General features: G+C 68.7%; 1 protein-coding gene across 10 annotated transcripts in view; it reads right to left on the bottom strand.

The window, feature by feature from the left end:
- SH3TC1 (SH3 domain and tetratricopeptide repeats 1) overlaps window positions 1-19,022 on the bottom strand; it is a 38,894-nt gene that overhangs the window by 11,753 nt on the left and 8,119 nt on the right. For 6 of the 10 annotated variants that reach the window (XM_079768101.1, XM_079768105.1, XM_079768100.1 and 3 more), the window contains 9 exons: window positions 12,417-12,629; window positions 9,265-9,339; window positions 7,794-7,921; window positions 6,748-6,853; window positions 5,789-5,935; window positions 5,087-5,297; window positions 4,267-4,343; window positions 3,304-3,499; window positions 855-988 (listed from right to left, as the gene is read on the bottom strand). In XM_079768101.1, coding sequence (XP_079624227.1) covers window positions 855-988; window positions 3,304-3,499; window positions 4,267-4,343; window positions 5,087-5,297; window positions 5,789-5,935; window positions 6,748-6,853; window positions 7,794-7,921; window positions 9,265-9,339; window positions 12,417-12,582 — 1,240 coding nt within the window. In that variant the 5' untranslated portion in view covers window positions 12,583-12,629. Of the gene's footprint in view, window positions 1-854; window positions 989-3,303; window positions 3,500-4,266; window positions 4,344-5,086; window positions 5,298-5,788; window positions 5,936-6,747; window positions 6,854-7,793; window positions 7,922-9,264; window positions 9,340-12,416; window positions 12,630-16,343; window positions 17,300-17,364; window positions 17,485-19,022 lie in introns of those variants that run through there. The other 4 variants (XM_079768103.1, XM_079768104.1, XM_079768102.1 and 1 more) reach the window with 4 other exon arrangements.

The following is a 19,022-nucleotide window of genomic DNA, read 5'->3' as shown; positions in this document are numbered from 1 at the left end:
CTGTCCCCCACGAGGGGCTGTGGTTTCTCCCCTCGAGGCTGGGGCTCTCCCAGGGAACAGGGCGCCCCCCTCACCCCAGGGGCAGCGCCTCCCCAAGCCTCAGTGCTCCCCTCTGTGACGGGGGCGCACTAGCAGCTCGCTGGCTGCCACAGGAATCTCATGAGGAAGAGCGGAGCGGAGACCTGCGAAGTGGGAACTGTCGCCTGTGCCGACAGCCCCCGGAGACCACGCGGCGTCCGGCGGGGAGAGCTGACCCCGACGCCTCCCCGAACCAGGGCCCAGTGGGGGTCCCGGGAAAGAGGAGAGACCCCACGCCAGGCCGGCGGGGGCCGTGCTGCGCCCCGGCCAGTGTCAGCCGCTCAGAGAGACGCGGGGCTGCGTGGCGGGCTCTCACCTGCTGCTGGCGGGAAACGTCGTGCCACGCATGTTCGCAACAGGCAGATGTGAGTGTGTGTGTGCATGTGTGTGCGCGCACGCACGCGTGTGTATGTGTAGCTATATGTGCAAGGGTGTATTTGGGTGTGCATGTCTTCATGTGAGCGTGTGTGCAGGCATGTAAGCGTGTGCACATGCACATGTGTGTCTGTGTGTACATGCAGGCGTGCACCCATGCGTGTCTGTCTCCATCCAGGGGGAGGAGGCCGTGAGCCTCGTTCGTGACCAGTGCAGCGAGGTCTGTCCTGGCCTCGGCCCGTCCCATTTCTTCCCGCTGCTGGGGACACACCTCCACCCTCCGCCCTGCACACGGCCTCAGGGAAACCCCAGCGCGGGGAGAGGCGACACGGGACCGCGGTCTGGGGGGAGGCAGCCCGGGCCAGCCCTGGGCCCGCTGGGCGGGGCCGCGCCGCACCTACCCAGGCTGTAGGCCGTGCAGACGTCCGCGCCCGCCGTCCTGCTCAGCAGCCGCCGGGCGTCCTCCGCGGAGAAGCGGCCCTCCCGGCGGAAGAAGGCCCTCTCCTCCTCGCCAAGGAAAAGCGCGCTCTCCAGCCTGGAGAGACAGAGGCCACCTCACCCTGCGGTCCCCACGGCAGCCGCCAGGGAGACCCACTGCGCCGCCTCCACGACCGTCCCCGCACACCTACTGTGTGCCCAGCAGTGAAGGCCCCAGAGAACAAACAAAACCAAACATCCCCCTTCCAGGGAGCCAGCCCAGCAGCAGGCGCCCGGAGCCGGGGCTGGGACAGACGCAGCGGGTCGCAGCCGCCTGGGAAGACGAGCTCCTGGGCTGCCTGCAAAGCCCAACCTCAAATGCCCTCCCCCCACACCCCCCTGGAGGCCGGCGTGACGGTGCAGGCAGAATGGATCCCTCCACATGCTCAGCTCCTCACACAAGCCCCACGGCGCTCCCAGGCACCCACACTAACACGCGTGTGCTCCGTGAGGTTGGGGAGAGGGAAGTCAGAGGACACAGAGGGAGGGGCGGGGGAGGGAAGGAGGAGGCCACTTGCTTATAGGATTACGTTCCCCGCAGAATACGGAACTTGGACATGCACTTTGAAGCTCAGAGGATGCTATTCTGAGACGGCAAAGAGAACTTAGAGTAGCTTGTGGGACATTGGACAAAATAAGTGACAAATGTCGGTGTCATAAAGACAAGAAAGACGGGTAACTGCAGGCGAAGGGGACAGACAAGACGAAGGAGACAGGACAGCTGGTAACGCGCCGTCTGGAATGTTCTCTGGCTAGAGCGGGCGTATGGGAAACTGGCGAATCCGAATGGGGTATGTGAGGACGGGGTGTGTGAGCACGGGTCGGGGTTCATTCCTGGCCCTGACAGTCAGACAGGGGTTATGCAAGAGGATGTCTGGTTTTCAAAACACTGAGTGGTTTCGGAGTAAAGAACATCATGTTCTCAACTCCCTCTCGAGGGCTGAGGAGAACCTGGAAGGAGAGGAAAGAGGAGAAAGCGTGTGGTCGCGTGGGCATGCGGGCCATCGGGGAGGGTGCCGGGCCTCATGCTGTCCCGTGACCTTTCCCCGAGTCCGGATGGCGTCAGGGTGTGAGGAGGAGAGAGGACAGCAAAGGGCACAGCCCCAGGCTCTGGAGCGGGAAAGATTTCAGCAAGTTTGCCGAGTGAACGAGGGGAGTCCTGGGGTCTCCTGCTAAGCAGGACCGGGCCCGGCCCCGGCACACCTCTGGGTTAAGATACAGCAACAGCCCGGCCGGCGGGGCTCCGTGGTTGAGCGTCCACCTACGAACCGGGAGGTCACGGTTCAATTCCCGGTCGGGGCACATGTCCGGGTTGCGGGCTCGATCTCCAATGTAGGGAGTGCAGGAGGCAGCCGATCCATGATTCTCTCTCATCACTGATGTTTCTCTCTCTCTCTTCCTTCCTCTCTGAAATCAATTTTTAAAAATATACATATATTTAAAAAAGATAAGAAACAAACAATAATAAATTAATTAATTAAATAAAAGAGAGCGGGGCATGGGGGGCCCACACAGTGAGAGGAGCCGGGCCGGGATGACAGTCCCCAGGGATGAGCCATTGGAGATGAGACTTGGGGCCAGAGAGGGCCAGGAAGGAGGGGGCAAGCCAACCTCACAGCTGGACTCGGGGGGGGGGGGGGGGGGGGCAGACGGTGAATGGTGGCCTGTGAAATCGGGGCCACTGGGCCTGAGTCGGGGGGAAGGCCAGGCCCGGGAGCTCTGAAGGGCTTTCTGAAGTGGAGCCTTGCATTGCAGTGTCCCCCAAGCTCCTGTCCTCAGGAGCCCTATTTGAAATGGGGTTTTCAGGTGCAGTCAGGATGAGGTCCTGAGACGCGGCACCGTGGGCCGCTCAGGCGGCTCTAAGCCCCGCGGCCGGTCCGTGTGAGACAGAGGCGACGAGGCCGTGGGAGGACAGAGGAGACGGGGTGACGGGGCCACAGGGAACCCCGGGAGCCTCGGGAAGCGGAGGAGGCAGGAAGGACCCTCCCGCAGCCCGGAGGGAGCAGCCCGCGGGCGCCTGGCTGTGGACTGGCCTCACAGCGAGAGACGCAAAGGTGGGGTCTAAGCCCAGGAGGAGGCGCTGTGCAGCGCAGCCCGGGGCTGGTGCGTGGAGGCACAGTGGGTCCCAGAGAAAGACCCCTGGCAGCGCCGAGAGCACGGGCTCCAGGCCCAGACAGGAGGGGACACTGGCCCGGGGACGGGGTGGCAGCCTGGATTCGCTCCAGCCCCGGGACGTGGCTGCGAGCAGGCTCGGGAGGCGTGGTCCGGGCCGAGCGCTTTGTCACTGGGAGGCGGGCAGGCAGTGGCAGGGCCCAGGGCGAGGGGGCCGGGAGGGGGGCGGGAGGGGGGCGGGAGGGGGCCTCGGCCACTCACTCGGACACGCGGCCCTGCACACTGACGAGACTCGTCCGCACAAACCCGACCTGGCCCGAGGCCACGTGCCGGCCCAGGAACCAGGGCAGGCCGGGCACCTGGGCGCCCAGGATCTCGATGAGGTCGCCGCTGTCGAAGGCCAGCTCTTCGGGCCCCGCGCCCGGGTAGGCTGCCACGGCTGCGGCCAGGCCCACGGCTGCAGAGGGAGGCGCCGGTCAGTGCTGGTGGGGGCCGGCTGGGCAGACGGCAGCGCAGCCAGGCGCACCCAGTCCGGCCGTGGGACCATGTGGCACCTGCCCCGCGTGTGGTGAGGCCTGGCCACCGCACCTGAGGGCTGGCATCTCTGGGGTCCTCAGAGAGGGCGCTGTGTCCTCACGCTGACGTGGGAAACTGAGGCCCTCCCTCATTCCTCGCCAGCAAGGCCGGCCAGGGCCCACTCAGGGCGCATGGGGCTGTGAATATGGGTCCTTCCCACCCCCCTCCCACGGTGCGCATGTCCACGTCACAGGGACACGGCCACCCAACACGAGCCAGCTCGGGGCGGAGCAGACGCGCCGGCCGGAGCCCGGGGTCCTAGCAGCATCGGCTCCCGAACAAGACCCGGCCTCACGGGCCTCGCTAGCGTTAATAGCGGCTCCAGCCCAGCCCCCAGCCCAGCCCGCCTGTCCCAGGCTCAGGTGTTCAACCCGGAGCAAGCAGCCTGGCCTGGCTGTGCTGGGGTGGGGGTGGGGGTGGGGATGGATGGGGGTGGGGGTGGGGGTGGGTGGGGGTTGGGGGCCGGGTGGGGGTGGGGGTGGGTGCTATACCAGCCCACAGGCCTCGAGCCTCAGTTATCGCCTTGTGAACTGGAGAGAAGGCTATGTCTTCGGGCTTGGGGTGCCTTCAGGTGAGTGCAGAAGCTTCCAGAATGCTGGTGCCTACCCTTCCCCAGCCCCCACCCACTGCCCCAGGGGAGACATTTACCCATCAGCTGGGTGTCTGGCGTCACAGGTTCACCCACAGAGTCCTCGAAGGGGTCCCAGGCGACCCTGAGAGCCCATCTGCAGTGGGAGAGGGGGTCTCTGCTGTGGGGACTGGATGAGTTAGCAGCCCCGTGACTCATGCGGGTCCCACCACCTGTCCCACCACACACACACACACACACACACACACGCGCGCGCGCGCGTGCGCGCGCGCACACACACACACACACACACACCACACCACACACGCACACACACACGCACACACACACACACGCCTGCCCCGGGGTGTGGCCTTCAGGCCCAGGCATGGCCCTGCCCAGGCCCGTGCTGCCTCCCAGCCCATTCGCCTCCCGCCTTCCTCAGGCTCCCGTCCGGGCCCTTATTTCCCCGGAGAGAAGCTGAGCCACGGCCTGCTGTTCCCGGGACAGTGGACACCGGAAGACGAACTTGCTCTCTGTGCCGTGGCTGCCGGGCAGCTCCAGCCGAGCTCATGCCCGTGGGCAGCACGTGGGCAGCTTGGTCTCAGGCCGCGCCCGCCCGGGGGGCATTTGCGCGGGTCCCCGTGCGCTCCCAGCGGCGGGCACACGCCCTACGGCGCCCGCAGCAGCTTTCCAGATGAGCCAGCGCGTGGGGCAGCTCGTCCCGGGCCCTGGGCGTGCTGTGTCCTGTCCCCTGAGGCAGGTGGGCTGGGAGCAGCAGGAGGGACCGTGGGGTCCACCGGGGCTCACGCTGCCCCCCACCCCCCAACGGACAGCCCAGGGCCGGGCCTCCGCGTGGGGCTGCCAGCGGGAAGCAGAGGCACGAAGGCCGGTACCTACTGATGAAACGGAGTCAGAGGCTCTGCAGCGGGCACGGCCGCCTCCTCCTCGGAGCACGCGCGGAGCCTGCGGGCCGGGGAGCCTGCTCCCGGGGCCGCCTCTCCCTGGGGAGCCCCTGAAGCCGGCCTGAGGGGCTGGGGGCCCCTGCCTGCACCCTGGGGACCGGTGGTCACTCTCACGTAGCCGTCAGGACACAGGACGAAGAAAGGCCCTGTGACGTGACAGAGGGTGGTCACTCAGGGGGCCAGACACAGAGGCAGCCACCGCTCTGCAGGGGACCCACTCTCCCCTCAGGACACAGGTGCGGGCGGCACCCCCACCCGTCTCTCACCCACAGCTGCCAGGCACCAGACCCCAAGGGCCAGACGGGGAGGCTGGACCTGGGCTGGGGTCCTGGCTCTGCTGGCCTTCCCCTGGGAGCTTGGCTCCCCCTCAGACTCTTGGGGCCTCAGTTTCCCCTTCTGCGCTGTGAAGGTCCAGACGTGTGATCCCACAGGCGAGTGGGCCCACGTCAGGCTGTGTGGCCGCGTGAGGAGCGCGGGCTGGGGTGGCGCTTGCAAGCCCCCTTCCTCTTATTTCTTGGGGAGCTGACGGGTGATAAAGCCCGGGCACCCCCCTGTCGGTGTCCCCTGCCCAAGCCCCTCGGTCCCCACTGCACCAGCCCCCCAGCTGTCGAGACCCCGAGTCCCCAGCGCGGCTCACCTTCCTGGACCAGGAGGCTCTCGTGCGTCAGCCTCAGCGCCTCCTCGTCCACGTGGACCCGGACGGCCGCCTCCTCGTGCTCCTCGGGCGAGCGCAGCCAGAAGGCTGGGCCCACCAGCAGGTTCTCCAGGCAGTGGTGCGTGAAGCCTGCGGCAGGCGGCCGGGTCACAGCGTGCTCGGGGGCGGCCGAGCAAGGCACCCACCAGGCTCAGGGAGACACCCGCCTGGCCGTCGGGACCTACAGTGCCGCCCCCCCGCCCCCCCCCCCCCGGGTGGCCCTGTCTCACTGTCTGAGCTGCAGGGGACCAGTCGTGACCCTGACCTCCCTGGGCCTTGGGAAGGTTCAACGAGGACAAGTGACTTCCTCTAGGCCCCTCGGTCTCCTCGTCTGTGAGACGGGACAGAGCATGCTCACACGGGGGCGGGGGGAGGGGGGAGGGGGGAGGTCTGTGAGACGGGACAGAGCATGCTCACACGGGGGCGGGGGGAGGGGGCAGGGGGGGAGGGGCACTGCCCTGCTGGGGACAGCAGGAAATTGTCCCGGATTCTTATTTTCAAGCCTCCTGGCTCTCAGGCTGGGGGGAGGGGTGCGGAGCATGTTCCCCAGGGGACCCTGCAAATGCCTCCCCATAGAACGAGGAATATTCTGGAAAGCAAGCACCACGGCTGAGGTTGAAATGACAGTTTCCTGGACTATGCTCAGCCGGTCGGGCGGTCAGAGTGCTGGGAGGTCCAGCGCTGGAAGGAGGCGGGGACTCGGCCCAGCCATGAGGCCGCACAGCCCTGAGTGTCTGGAGCGCCCCACCCCCGCAGCACCCCACCTGAGCACAGGTGAGCCCCTCCTTCCCCAGCTGCCCCAGAGGCCGGGGGGCGCTAACCTACTCTAGAGCCTGGTTGTACCACGCAGGCGTGGTGTGAGCCAGTGCCTGGCGGGGGAGCCCGTCCCCGCTCAGCCTTACCGAGGGCGTGGTAGGTGGAAAACTTCCAGATCTCTTCGAAGGTCTTGAAGGTCACCACGAGCCGGTCCTGGTCGCTGTGGATGGACAGCAGCCTGGCCGACAGCTCCTGCCGGGGGGAAGCAGGAATCAGAGACGTCCCTGCGGCGCTGAGGCGTCTGACCGTCATGGGCCAGGCACGGGACGGAAACTTTATAGACGCGACCCTGGCCGGCGCCACACACAGCTGCCTCCTCGACAGCCAGGTGCGCCCTCCGCTCTCAAGCCCGCTGCGGCTCCCCAGAGCCTGGGCACGCCTGCTCCTTCGAGCCCCTGGGCCTCCGGCTGGGCCCGCCCCCCCACTCCTGGTTTGCCAGGCGCAGGCCCAGCCTGGCTGTCCCTCCTGGCCGCGGTGAGGGGCACGGGAGCAGCACAGCCCAGGAACGTGTGTCGTTGGCGGGGAGGGAGGGTGCTGGCCTCCCGCGCGCCTGGCCTTCTGTGCGTGGCACGGCAGGGGCTCAGCCCAGAGCCAGGGCTCACCCTGCCGCGCTCGCCCGGGGTCCCGAGGGCCGCCCCGCTGCTGAGTGCGCCCAGGGTGCCATGCAGCTGTGGGGGACCGCACACCGCTCCTCGGGCCAGGCTGGCGGCAGGGTCAGAGGGTGGCCACCTGTCCCTAACCCGGCCCCTCCTCCACCAGCCTCCTGTCCGACAGATCAGCTCCCAGGTCCTCTACCCCCCACAAAGGGACCTTCACAGCCCAGCGGGCGGAGGCGCTGGAGGAAGGAATGGGGGTCATCGGGAACTCGGTGGCCCTGCGTGGCTGTGCCCTGTGTGGTGCCCTGGGGACACACATCCAGGAGAGCGGGTGGGGGCGCGTCGCAGGCCGCCATGAGGGGAGGTGGAGGGCGGCCTCCCGCCCGTGGCCTTGGCCCCTTGGAGGCCTGGACTCATGGACCCTGGTCCTGCTGCCCCTCCTCCCCGTCTCCTCCGCACCGTCCTCCCGGTCCCCTCGTCAGGCAGGGGCCCTACACCTGCGCTCCCCCAGGTCCCAGCCCTGGGGGGCCACTCACCCCGAGCGTGCGGGCCACCTCCCGGCTGTCGTTCTCCAGCAGGCGGAGCCGGGCCCGCAGGGCCTGCTGCAGCCCGGGGTCCGGCTGCCCGCCCCGCCTCCGCACGGCCTGCAGCTGCAGCGTCAGGTCTGCAGGGACAGGTCAAGGTCAGGCAGTCCGCCCCCACGAGCCCTAGCCACAGGCGGGGCCCGGGTTCAATGCCCACCTCAGGCGTCGCTTCTGGACGCCCTGTACTGATGTCCACCCGAGCCCCCGTTTCTCTCCTGGAGGGCGAGTTGCACGCTGCTCCACCCAGAGCGATGGCAGGCCCCCCTCCAGCCCCAGCACAGGCCCCCAGGAGCTATTGGCAGGTGGTCCTGAGTCACCGAGACCTCCAGCCCGACCTCCCCTCCGCCAGCCCCAGACAGGACCTCCGACCCCCAGCAGACACCCCACAGACCCCTAGCCCCCCCCACCCCAGCACTGCCCAGGCAACACCCACCTCCCTCCATCACGGGCCTGGGGGCCCACGGGAGCCCCTGACCACCCCCGCCCCCGCGGTGCCAGCCTGGCTCCCTCAGATGCAGATCTCAGCTCAGATGCCCCCACCCCCCACCCCACCCCCCAAGGAGGCCTCCAGAACCCAGGAGTCCCCAGAGCCCCAGGGGCTGCTAGAGAGGGGAGGAGAGAGAGGAGGGGAGGGAGAGGGAGTCCCACGCCCTTTGACAGCCTTGCACCTGCCTTAGAACTTTCCGGCAAAGGGCCCTAGAGCACACACCCCCCCCTCCCGTGGGCGGGGCCGGGGCAGAGACTGGGCAGCTCTGGGGTCTGGCCAGCCCCGAGCGGGCAGCGGGCAGCGGGCAGCACCTCACAGCTGCCCCTCCTGCCCCGTCAGAGGGCGGGCTGCCTTCTCAAACCCCAAGCACCCTGCCCTGCTGCCCAGCTGGCCCTGACCCCCCGGGACCACAGGGCGCTCTGACCTCCGAGAGGAAGGGGGACGGGCAAGGTGAGGTGCCAGCAGCACTGGGGTCTCCGTCCCGCACAGCTGGGGGTCAGGGTGGGGTCTCCGGGGCAAGGGGCAGATTCTTCCCACCCGGTGCTAGCCCCAGCCCAGGGGTGCCCACATCCACGCCCCATTCTCGGAGCCCCCACCCCGGAGACCAGCCCTGGGACAGCTCCCCGAGGCCTTCCCTCCGCTGCCCCCCCTTCCGCCTGGTTCTTACAGGCCCGCCCGTCACCCTCCGTGTCCCTTCCCTGCAGGCGCCTCAGGGCCGCGTCCCCTCTGAGCGGGACAGAGCCCGGGAAGCCCTTTGCAAATGCAGCTGAACCCACACCCTGGCCCCTGCGGGATGCGGGGGCCCGGGCCCCACCCCAGACGGATGGATCCAGGACCCGGGTGCGGGACCTGGGCGTCTGCGTTTAGCCCAGAGGGAGGGGCAGGAGTCCCACGTTCCCATCCGCAGCCTGGACGAACCCGCCCGGGGATGCCTACCTGTGGGGTATGCTCCCCTCTGGCCGGGAGGGGTCCCAGGGTCCCGCTGAGAGCCGCGTGGGGTTGGAGCAGCGTCTGTAACACAGCGGGCCTGTGGCTCAGGTGAAAGCAGGCGACTCCCTGCACAACCGCCCCCCCACCTTCCCACAGGGCCACACCGCCCATGAGGACGGAGGCCTGTGAGTTTCCCTCGCGCTTTAAGAAACCAGCCCAGACCGGCCAGTGTGGCTCGTGGTTCAGCGTCGACCTGTGAACAGGAGGTCGTGGTTCGATTCCCGGTCAGGGCACATGCCGAGTTGCGGGCTAGATCCCCAGTGGGGGGTGTGCAGGAGGCAGCCCATCCGTGATTCTCTCTCATCATTGCTGCTTCTATCTCCCTCTCTCCCTTCCTCTCTGAGATCAATAAAAATATGCATTTAATAATCATCAAAAAAGAAACCAGCCCAGCGCCACGGCCTCAGGAAACAACGTGCGCTACCCTGCTGTTCGGGGTGCCACAGGCACGCTCTGAGGGCGCGCTGGCTGAGGGCTGGCTGAGGGCGCATTGGCTGAGGGCGCACTGGCTGAGGGCGCACTGGCTGAGGGCGCACTGGCTGAGGGTGTGCTGGCTGAGGGTGCACTGGCTGAGGGCGCACTGGCTGAGGGCGCACTGGCTGAGGGTGTGCTGGCTGAGGGACTGGCTGAAACCCAGGTGTGGGCAGGGCGGCTCCTCTGAGGCTCCCGGGGAGAGTCTGACCCTGGCCTTTCCGGCACCCAGAGGTGCCCGCATCCCTTGGCTCCTGGCCCCTCCTCCATTGTCAAAGCCTTTGGTTTCTCTGACTCTGCCCTCGGGATACTCTCCCATCTCAAGACCCGAACTCCGTCCCACCTGCGCTCCCTGTCGCCACAGGGTGAGGTGAGTGTGCGGGTCTGGGATTAGGCGGACTTCATTGGGGGCCACTATTCTGCTGACCACACAGGGGAGGTGACAACCGGAAGGGACTCGGGGTCTGGAGCAGACAGAGCTGTGTCCTGATCCGGCTGCACCAGTCAATTGCTGGGCGGCACGTGCCTGTGAGGCTGTGGGGTGGGGCTCTCAGCCTGGCGAGGACTAGTGAGGTACCCCAAGATTCAGGGTCAGAGGGGGGCCCACGCTGGGACCAGTGCAGAGAGCAGCTCAGTCCTCCCCTGCCATCCCTTCCGCGCCCCCATCGGGAGGCCAGCTCCAGTGTGCACCTTGGCTGGAGTCCTGGGTCTCTGCCCGGCTCAGTTTGCTCATCTGTAAAATGGGCTGAGCAATTGGGGCCTAAGGATCAAGGCCGGTGTGATTGGGAAGAGCCTGTGATTCCGCAGCCGGTGTGACCTTCAGGCTGCCGGTCCCCAGCGCCTGCAGGATGCTCCCCTAAGAGCCGTGGGCACAGCACTGCCCGCTCGGCCGTGGACTGGACAACACGATGGTGCTCGTTTCTGCTCTCTTCCTATCAGCATCTTCGAGCGCCTTCAGTGTGCCAGCCCCTGCGGTGTGCCAGCCCCACGCTGTGCTGCCGCCTGGTGGTCAGAGCCCACGGGCAGGCCTGGCTCGCTCTGCGGTCCAGGGCCTGCCTCAGCGCCGGGCAGGCAGCACAGACTCAGAAAACCTGCCAAATCCGAAAGAGCACACAGCGTCCAGGCCCTGGCGAAGCACCATCCTCCAATTCGGAAGCCCAGGCCCTTGAGACACGGCCGGTTCCAGGGCTGGGCCGGGAAGTGCCCGTCTGTGGTCCCCCCAGCAGGACGTGCTCACAGGATGATGGAGACGTGAGAGACCCCGCGCTCACAGGATGATGGAGACGTGAGCAGACCCCGCGCTCACAGGATGGTGGAGACGTGAGAGACCCCGTGCTCACAGGATGGTGGAGACGTGAGCAGACCCCGCGCTCACAGGATGGTGGAGACGTGAGCAGACCCCGCGCTCACAGGATGGTGGAGACGTGAGCAGACCCCGCGCTCACAGGATGGTGGAGACGTGAGCAGAGCGAAGCTGGGCAATTTGAATGAGAAGTTAACGATGGCAGCTGGCACAGGCTGGAGAGCACAGTGCAGACTGATGAGCCCTCAGGAAAATGAATGATGAACTGTGGGGAGAGGGGACCGGCGTCCTTCGCAGAGCAAGTCAATGGTAAACGTGGAGGAATAGCGCGTGAGATCGTCACCACGGAGGAGCCGTCACAATAATTCTCATTTCCGCCGAAAACCGGGCTGTGCGAGTGTCCTGAGGAACGAGGCATTGACTTCGTCTCAAGTCTCTTCCCCGGGTGACGAGTGACGGCAGAGGAAGCGCAATGCCCGGACGGTGGGGAAGTCTGTGCCACACCCTGAACCAAGGCATCAAAACGACTGTCCCCGTACAGCCAGGTCGTCACACGGCCGCCAGCCACGCTGCGATGGGACACGGCGCTTCCGGGGCATCGCCCCAGGTACCCGGCATCGCGGGGGGCGGTCACTGCTGCGCCCACGCGGAGGGCCGTGCTCCGGATGACCGGCGAGTTCTTAGAACATCGACCAGCGACGCGGCTCCAGGCACGGCACGGCAGGCTCCCCGGCTGCCAGGACGCGGCTGGGCCGGTCGGCAGGGTCTGAGCGAGGCCTGAGGCCACCACGTGGGCCCGCTGCCCGGGGCTCTGGAGGGCACGTCCGGGTTTGGGAAATACACACGCCAAAGCGATTGGGGCTCCAAAGAGCCCATATAGACAGAGAGGCCGCAGGTCCCTCCCTCTCTGGCCTCAGCTTGTCTCCGGGGGCCCAGGGCGGCCTGGCCTGAGCACCCCTGGGTGCATGGCCTGCGGGCAAAGCAGGACTGAGGGTGCACAGGTTTGTGAAAGGTCCGTCAGCAAGTGCAGGGAAGCTGCTCCAGAACTCCCCAGCCCCCTCCCCGCCCCTGTCAGTGTGGGGGTCACTGATGCGCCCCGAATAACACACTGGCCTGCACGCGACTCAGCAGACGCCCCGAGCCCGGCCGGTGGGGCTCAGTGGGTGAGCGTCGACCTAAGAACCCGAAGGTCACGGTTGATCCCGGTCGGGGCACCAGCCTGGGTTACGGGCTGGATCCCAGTGTGGGGCGTGCAGGAGGCGGCCGGTCCATGATTCTATCTCATCCCTGATGTTTCTCTCTCTCCCTCGCGCACCGCACTCACCGTCTCTGCCCGCAGCCTGGGCCTCCTCGGGTCCTGGTCCCGCCCAGCTGGCCGAGGAGCTCCCAGCCTTTCTCTGGACCTTGTCGCCACCGACGCCGCCCAAGGGCCCGGCCACAGTCCCCGTCGGGGCAGGCTCCTCCGCGGCCGCCTCCGCTGGGTCCTTCATGACTGACGTGGCCTCAGCGCCCAGGGCTGGGCCTGCCGGGCTGGCCGCTGTGGGGAGAGGAGAGGGCGGTGGTCAGCGACGACCTCTCCAGGGAGACGGGCTGCGGGCCCGGCACAGATGCTGCCGCCAGAGCTGGGGTTCAGAGGAGAGAGCCCCCTCCATGCCTGGGGGCTCACTCAGCCCTCTCGGGTCGGCTGGCGGTCACTTCCTCTCCGACCAGCACAATTCCCCAGGGCCGGGCTGGGGGAGCTCAGGGCTGGGGGAGCTCAGGGCTGGGGGAGCTCAGGGCTGGGGGAGCTCAGGGCTGGGCTGGGGGAGCTCAGGGCTGGGGGAGCCCAGGGCTGGGGGAGCTCAGGGCTGGGGGAGCTCAGGGCTGGGCTGGGGGAGCTCAGGGCTGGGGGAGCTCAGGGCTGGGGGAGCTCAGGGCTGGGGGAGCTCAGGGCTGGGCTGGGGGAGCTCAGGGCTGGGGGAGCTCAGGGCTGGGCTGGGGGAGCTCAGGGCTGGGGGAGCTCAGGGCTGGGGGAGCTCAGGGCTGGGCTGGGGGAGCTCAGGGCTGGGGTAGCTCAGGGCTGGGCTGGGGGAGCTCAGGGCTGGGGGAGCCCAGGGCTGGGCTGGGGGAGCTCAGGGCTGGGGGAGCTCAGGGCTGGGGGAGCTCAGGGCTGGGGGAGCTCAGGGCTGGGCTGGGGGAGCTCAGGGCTGGGGGAGCTCAGGGCTGGGGGAGCTCAGGGCTGGGCTGGGGGAGCTCAGGGCTGGGGGAGCCCAGGGCTGGGCTGGGGGAGCTCAGGGCTGGGGGAGCTCAGGGCTGGGGGAGCTCAGGGCTGGGGGAGCTCAGGGCTGGGCTGGGGGAGCTCAGGGCTGGGGGAGCTCAGGGCTGGGGGAGCTCAGGGCTGGGCTGGGGGAGCTCAGGGCTGGGGGAGCCCAGGGCTGGGCTGGGGGAGCTCAGGGCTGGGCTGGGGGAGCTCAGGGCTGGGGGAGCTCAGAGCTGGGGGAGCTCAGGGCTGGGCTGGGGGAGCTCAGGGCTGGGGGAGCTCAGGGCTGGGCTGGGGGAGCTCAGGGCTGGGGGAGCTCAGGGCTGGGGGAGCCCAGGGCTGGGGGAGCCCAGGGCTGGGGGAGCTCAGGGCTGGGGGAGCTCAGGGCTGGGGGAGCCCAGGGCTGGGGGAGCTCAGGGCTGGGGGAGCTCAGGGCTGGGGGAGCCCAGGGCTGGGCTGGGGGAGCTCAGGGCTGGGCTGGGGGAGCTCAGGGCTGGGGGAGCTCAGGGCTGGGCTGGGGGAGCTCAGGGCTGGGGGAGCTCAGGGCTGGGCTGGGGGAGCTCAGGGCTGGGGGAGCTCAGGGCTGGGCTGGGGGAGCTCAGGGCTGGGCTGGGGGAGCTCAGGGCTGGGGGAGCTCAGGGCTGGGCTGGGGGAGCTCAGGGCTGGGCTGGGGGAGCTCAGGGCTGGGGGAGCTCAGGGCTGGGCTGGGGGAGCTCAGGGCTGGGGGAGCTCAGGGCTGGGGGAGCTCAGGGCTGGGCTGGGGGAGCTCAGGGCTGGGGGAGCCCAGGGCCGGGCTGGGGGAGCTCAGGGCTGGGGGAGCCCAGGGCCGGGCTGTGCCTGGTGGCCTGGCCAATGCCCCCTGGCCGTAGGTGGACATCCTGCAGGCAGGGTCCCTAGGCCCCGAGGACACAGCTCAGGGCTGTCTGTCACCCGCTCAGCGCGTGGCTGCGAAGGCCTGGAGGTGTGTGAGCGGGGCCACGGGACAGAGGGCCCTGTCCTTGTGGCTCACATGGCCCCACGCTCGGGGTGAGCCCACCACACCTCCGGCCGCGGGCCTGAACCGCGGACCCTGCGACAGCCATCCCCGAGCGATGGCCCTGTGTCACCCGGGGCTCGGAGCTGGGGCTCCCATGGGCCCTGGCGCTGCCGTCACAACCCCGAGCCCGATCCAGCCCCACGGGCTGGTCTCTCCCACGGGCAGGGGCCCGGGCAGCAGGGTCCCCGGACCGAGTCCTGTTTGTCGGGAAACGGGCCAGGCCCCAGCAGCCGTGGGCGGAAGGAAGCAGGGCCGTGGCCGTGGCCGTGGCCGAGGCTACGTCTCCCCACCGGGGTTCCCTCAGCCCAGAGCCAGTCACCCTGCCCCGCCCTCCCGGTCGGAGACGAGAGCCCTCACGGCGGGGACACCACGCCCTGGGCTTGGGGCTCAGTCACCCACCGAGGGCACAGGGGACCACGTCCTCTCAGGCGGGCAGGGAGGCACGGGCGACAGAGACAGCACAGCGGGCAGCTGAGGGACGCAGCCTGAACCGCAGACCCTGGACCAGCCCAGCCCCTCCGCCCACGCCACTGGGACAGGGAGCTGGGGGCTGCCAGTGGGGTCCATCTTCTCCTGCGGGTCTCACAGAGCGGGGCCCTGTTGGGGGGCCCTAGTCCTGCCGCCTCCCCACCAGGTCTCTGTCCTCCCCTCTGCCACCTTCTTCAGGAGCCACGTCCGATGCCCCCGAGACGGAGCAGGGCCTGCAGCCAGGCACCCGGCACAATGACCAGGTCTGGGGCCTGTGCCTGTCACCCCGCTGGCCTCCCCGGGCCGTCTGCGCGTCCACACAGGCCTGCCCTGCACTCGGGGGCGGGGCTGGGACAGGGATGGGGCCTGGGGACAGGGATGGGGCTGGGACAGGGACAGGGATGGGGCTGGGACAGGGATGGGGCTGGGGACAGGGATGGGGCTGGGACAGGGACGGGGCTGGGACAGGGACGGGGAAGGCTCTGCACAGGGACCCTCCCACCTGCTTGGGAGGGGCCTGGCCTGTGGGTGGGGCTGCAGTGACAGCTGTGAACAGAGTTCCCAGTGACAATCTATGTGAGGAAGTGGGAGCCATCTCCACGGAAGCGCTTCCCCCCTCCCCCTCCTTCCCGAAATGGGCTCGCTCGGCCTGGGGCGCCAGCTCGGCTGCAGAAGTGGCTCTGGGACTCCTGGGGCAGCGGCGGTCACCCCGGGCCGCCCCGTGGAGGGTGTCCCTCCTCCGGCCTCGATCCTCCGAGCTCAGCTATGGTGGGGCCAACCCAGGAGCGCCTGCAGCCGGGCCCAGCCTGACCCGGGGCGGGGGGGGGGCGGGGGGGTTCGGCACCTGACGCAGAGCCCGGGCCGGCGGGCTGGGCAGCGCTCGGCCTCAGTCACTCACCGGAGAATGAGCATGAAAACATCGCCTCGCAAGGGGGCTGTGGGTTACATGAGTGGTGCTCCGGGGTACAGGTGGCGTGTAATGAACGGGGGTGCAGGGGGGGAGACGGCACAACCCAGCCTTGAAGGGTTGGGGGAGGGGGTGTCTGGCCGGAGCTTATGCTGGGCTCGTGCTGGACAAACACTCGGGGCCCTGCAGCCTCGCCCCTCCATCAGGAGCACCTCTCCGGGGCTGTACTGGGGTGAACAGTGTCCCCCAAACCCGTGTCCCCCAGGACCTCAGCAGATGACCTTGTCCGGAAACAGGGCCTTTGCAGCGAAGTGAAGACTCGGCCACATCGGGGCAGGCTGGGCCTGAACGCAGGGACTGATGTCACAGGACGGGAGGGACACGCAGTCACAGAGAGGCCGTGTGACCACAGGGTCGGCTGCAGCGGGCCCCAGCGGCTGGAGCAGGCAGGAAGGCGCCGCCCCGAGCTGCTGACACTGATTCAGGCCCTGGCCCCCCGCCAGTGACAGCGAGTCTCCATTGTGAGCCCACGCGTGGGACGGGGTCACGGCTGCCCCAGAATTCTCACCCCGCCCCCCAAACCCGAGACTCTGTGCCTCACCTTGACCGTGGGGAAGCGGGGTCACCCTCACCTTGCGAGCAGTCAAAGGACTTGTCACATCAGACACGGCACGACCCCGACACGGGACGCGTCGCCCTTACCCACAGCGCTGTGATGAGCACCTCAGCCACCACCATCTGACCCTCCGGGCCTGGCGGGCTGTCCTGCGCCCATTTCACAGATGGCCAGCCTGAGGCTCAGCGAGGCTTGAAAGGTGAGAGTTGAACCAGGTGAGTCTGAGTCCAGCCCTCCAGCACCTGTCCGAACTTGAACGCACCCACCTCGCCCCCGCCTGCCTCCAACCCGGGGTTCAGTCAGCTCCTCGGACAGGGCGCTCAGAGGCACCCCACTCACAGCCGGCCCCTGTGCGGGCACCCCAGGCCCAGCTCCAGCCGCACCACTAACTCCCGACCTCGCTCTACCAGCCATCACTTCTACGAGCCTCGCCAAGGGGGTGGGGGGTGCCTGGAGGCCGGCGCAGGGTCTCAAGGGCGTCCGTGGACCAGTGCCCGGGCAGGACTGGGTGCCGAGGCCTGGCCGGTGCCCTTCCCTCCAGCTCTCTGGGTGGTGCCCCTGGCGAAGGAACTCGTCCTGTTTTGGTGCCGGAAAGGAGGCCCAGGGTGGTGACCTCAGAGTGGCCGGTCACGGCGACAGTGCCACCCTGGGCCGGGCACTTCTGTGGCCAACGTGGCGGGAGGTCCCACTTGAGACCTGTGGCCCTGGCCTCCCGTACCACCGGCTCCGGACGCGCTGAGCCCTCAAGGGGGCGAGGTCAGCAGAGGCCACAGAGCCCGTGCTTTAACAAACCCGCCATCGTCACGGCGCCATCTCGCCGGTCACCCCGCACTCCTGACAGCCCCTCGGGCCCCAGACTCCTGCCTGCTCCCCCGAACCCCTACGTCTCAGCCAGGTCTTCCAGAAAGTGAGGGACAGGCTGTTCTTAGACCCCCCGGTGGGCGCCGCCTACCCGGCCAGGCCACACCCGTCACCTCTGCCATCCCGTCGCCCAGCACCCCCTTACCTGCGCCCGCTCCTCAGGGCCGCGCCAGGACGCAGACACAGGGCGCTCCTCCCGCCGGCCCGAGGCTGCCTCCCAGCCGGCAGCCAGGCCGCCCTCCGCCCTCCGCCCTCCGCCCCCTGCTTCCTGCCCCGCTTCCTCCCTGCGCCGGGGCCTGGCGAGGCCGCCTGCGGAGACAGCCAGTTGATCATTAGCTCCTTCCTGGGCCGGCTCCCGGCCTCCCGCCTGACCGCGGCCCGGCCCCCAGGTGCCGCCTCGCCCGGGACTGGGGAAGTCCGCCAGCTGCCAGGCCTCCCTGCCAACCTCGGCCCGGCTCTGTTCCTCTTCCGCTTTCTGCACACCCACACGCACACACACACCAGACACGCGTGCACATGCTCACGCAGGCCCCCGCTGACATGTGCACAGACCCAGCCCCCCCGCCCACACATGCAAGGACACAGGTCCCCGCTGGGACCCAGGGGGTCAGCCACCGCTCTCCCTCCCCCCTTTCTGGCTGGGTCTGGCCCCACCTGGCTTGAGAACAGGGAACATGGCCCTGACTGCTAGGGAGACGGGGCTGGGTCTCCTGTTGGCTCCAACAGGAAGTGGGCACTGAGCTGGGGTCCCCCGCAGCCCCGCCCTCCTGTCTCCCCTCACAGCCTTGCTGAGGGGCGGGCTGTGGTCCCAGCCCAGCCCTGGGAATCGAGAATGAGTGGGTGACCTTCACGCTTGGCCTGGCAACACCAGGAAGAATTGCCAGGTTAAGTGGTAACGCGCCTATTTTACAGACAGGAAAGCTGAGGCTCAGCGAGGCCGTGGGACATGCCGAGACCAGAGGCAGCTGGAAGATGAGCTGGGACGGAGTCTGACGGACACGGAAGCCGGAAGGCCGGTTTCTAACGGCGGCAGCGCTGACGCTGGGCGCGGGTTCCTGGCCCGGGAGGCGCTGCCGTGGGCAGTGTTAGCAGCATCCTGGCCTCTGCCCGGGAGATGCCACCCCAGCTGTGACAGCCAAGCGTCTCAGATGTTCGTCTCCAGGGGCGATGTCGCTTGGGCTGAGGGCATGGCTCTAGGCGAAGCTCCCTTGGGGTGAGGCCGAGCCCTCCGGCCCATGCTCCCGTCCCGTCCCCCGCCACCTGTCCTTTCTCCGGTCAGCTCCAGGCATCACGCACAGCCACCCCGCAGTCCTCCAGCCCGCGGGCCTCAGGGAGGCCTGGACAGGTGCCGGTCCCATCCGGAGCCCCTCCAGGCCAGGGCCTCGCCACCCCTCCTTCACCGACACCCCAACTCCATGCCCACCTCCCCCCATCTGCTCCCGCGCCCCAGCCCCTGCCCAGCTCCCCACGGCCCCTGCGAAGCCCCCGCACGGGGCCCGCTGCCCGGCCACAGGACCTGCCTGTGCCTCTCTCGTACCAGGGGCTCCTCCCAGGGCCATTCTCCGGGCGACACGGCACTGCTGCCCCCACCGAGGAGGTGGCCACGCCCCTCGGCCGTGGCACCCAGGCGCTGTGGATGGATGCCCACAGACGGGCCAGCGCCAGCCCCTGCCAGGTTCCTCCTCCCCTTCCTGCCTGGTCCGCGGGGGTCAGGCCCGGCGCCCTCACCGGCAGCACCGACCGCCGCACGGGCGGCAGCTGGACCGCCGCGGGCACCTGTCCGCCGTGCACGGGGCGCTGCGG

The sequence above is a fragment of the Cnephaeus nilssonii genome, assembly GCF_951640355.1.
Source record: "Cnephaeus nilssonii genome assembly, chromosome: 1".
Lineage (NCBI taxonomy): Eukaryota > Metazoa > Chordata > Mammalia > Chiroptera > Vespertilionidae > Cnephaeus > Cnephaeus nilssonii.
Note: the sequence above shows the minus strand (reverse complement) of the source record. Positions and strands in the feature narration are given on the sequence as shown.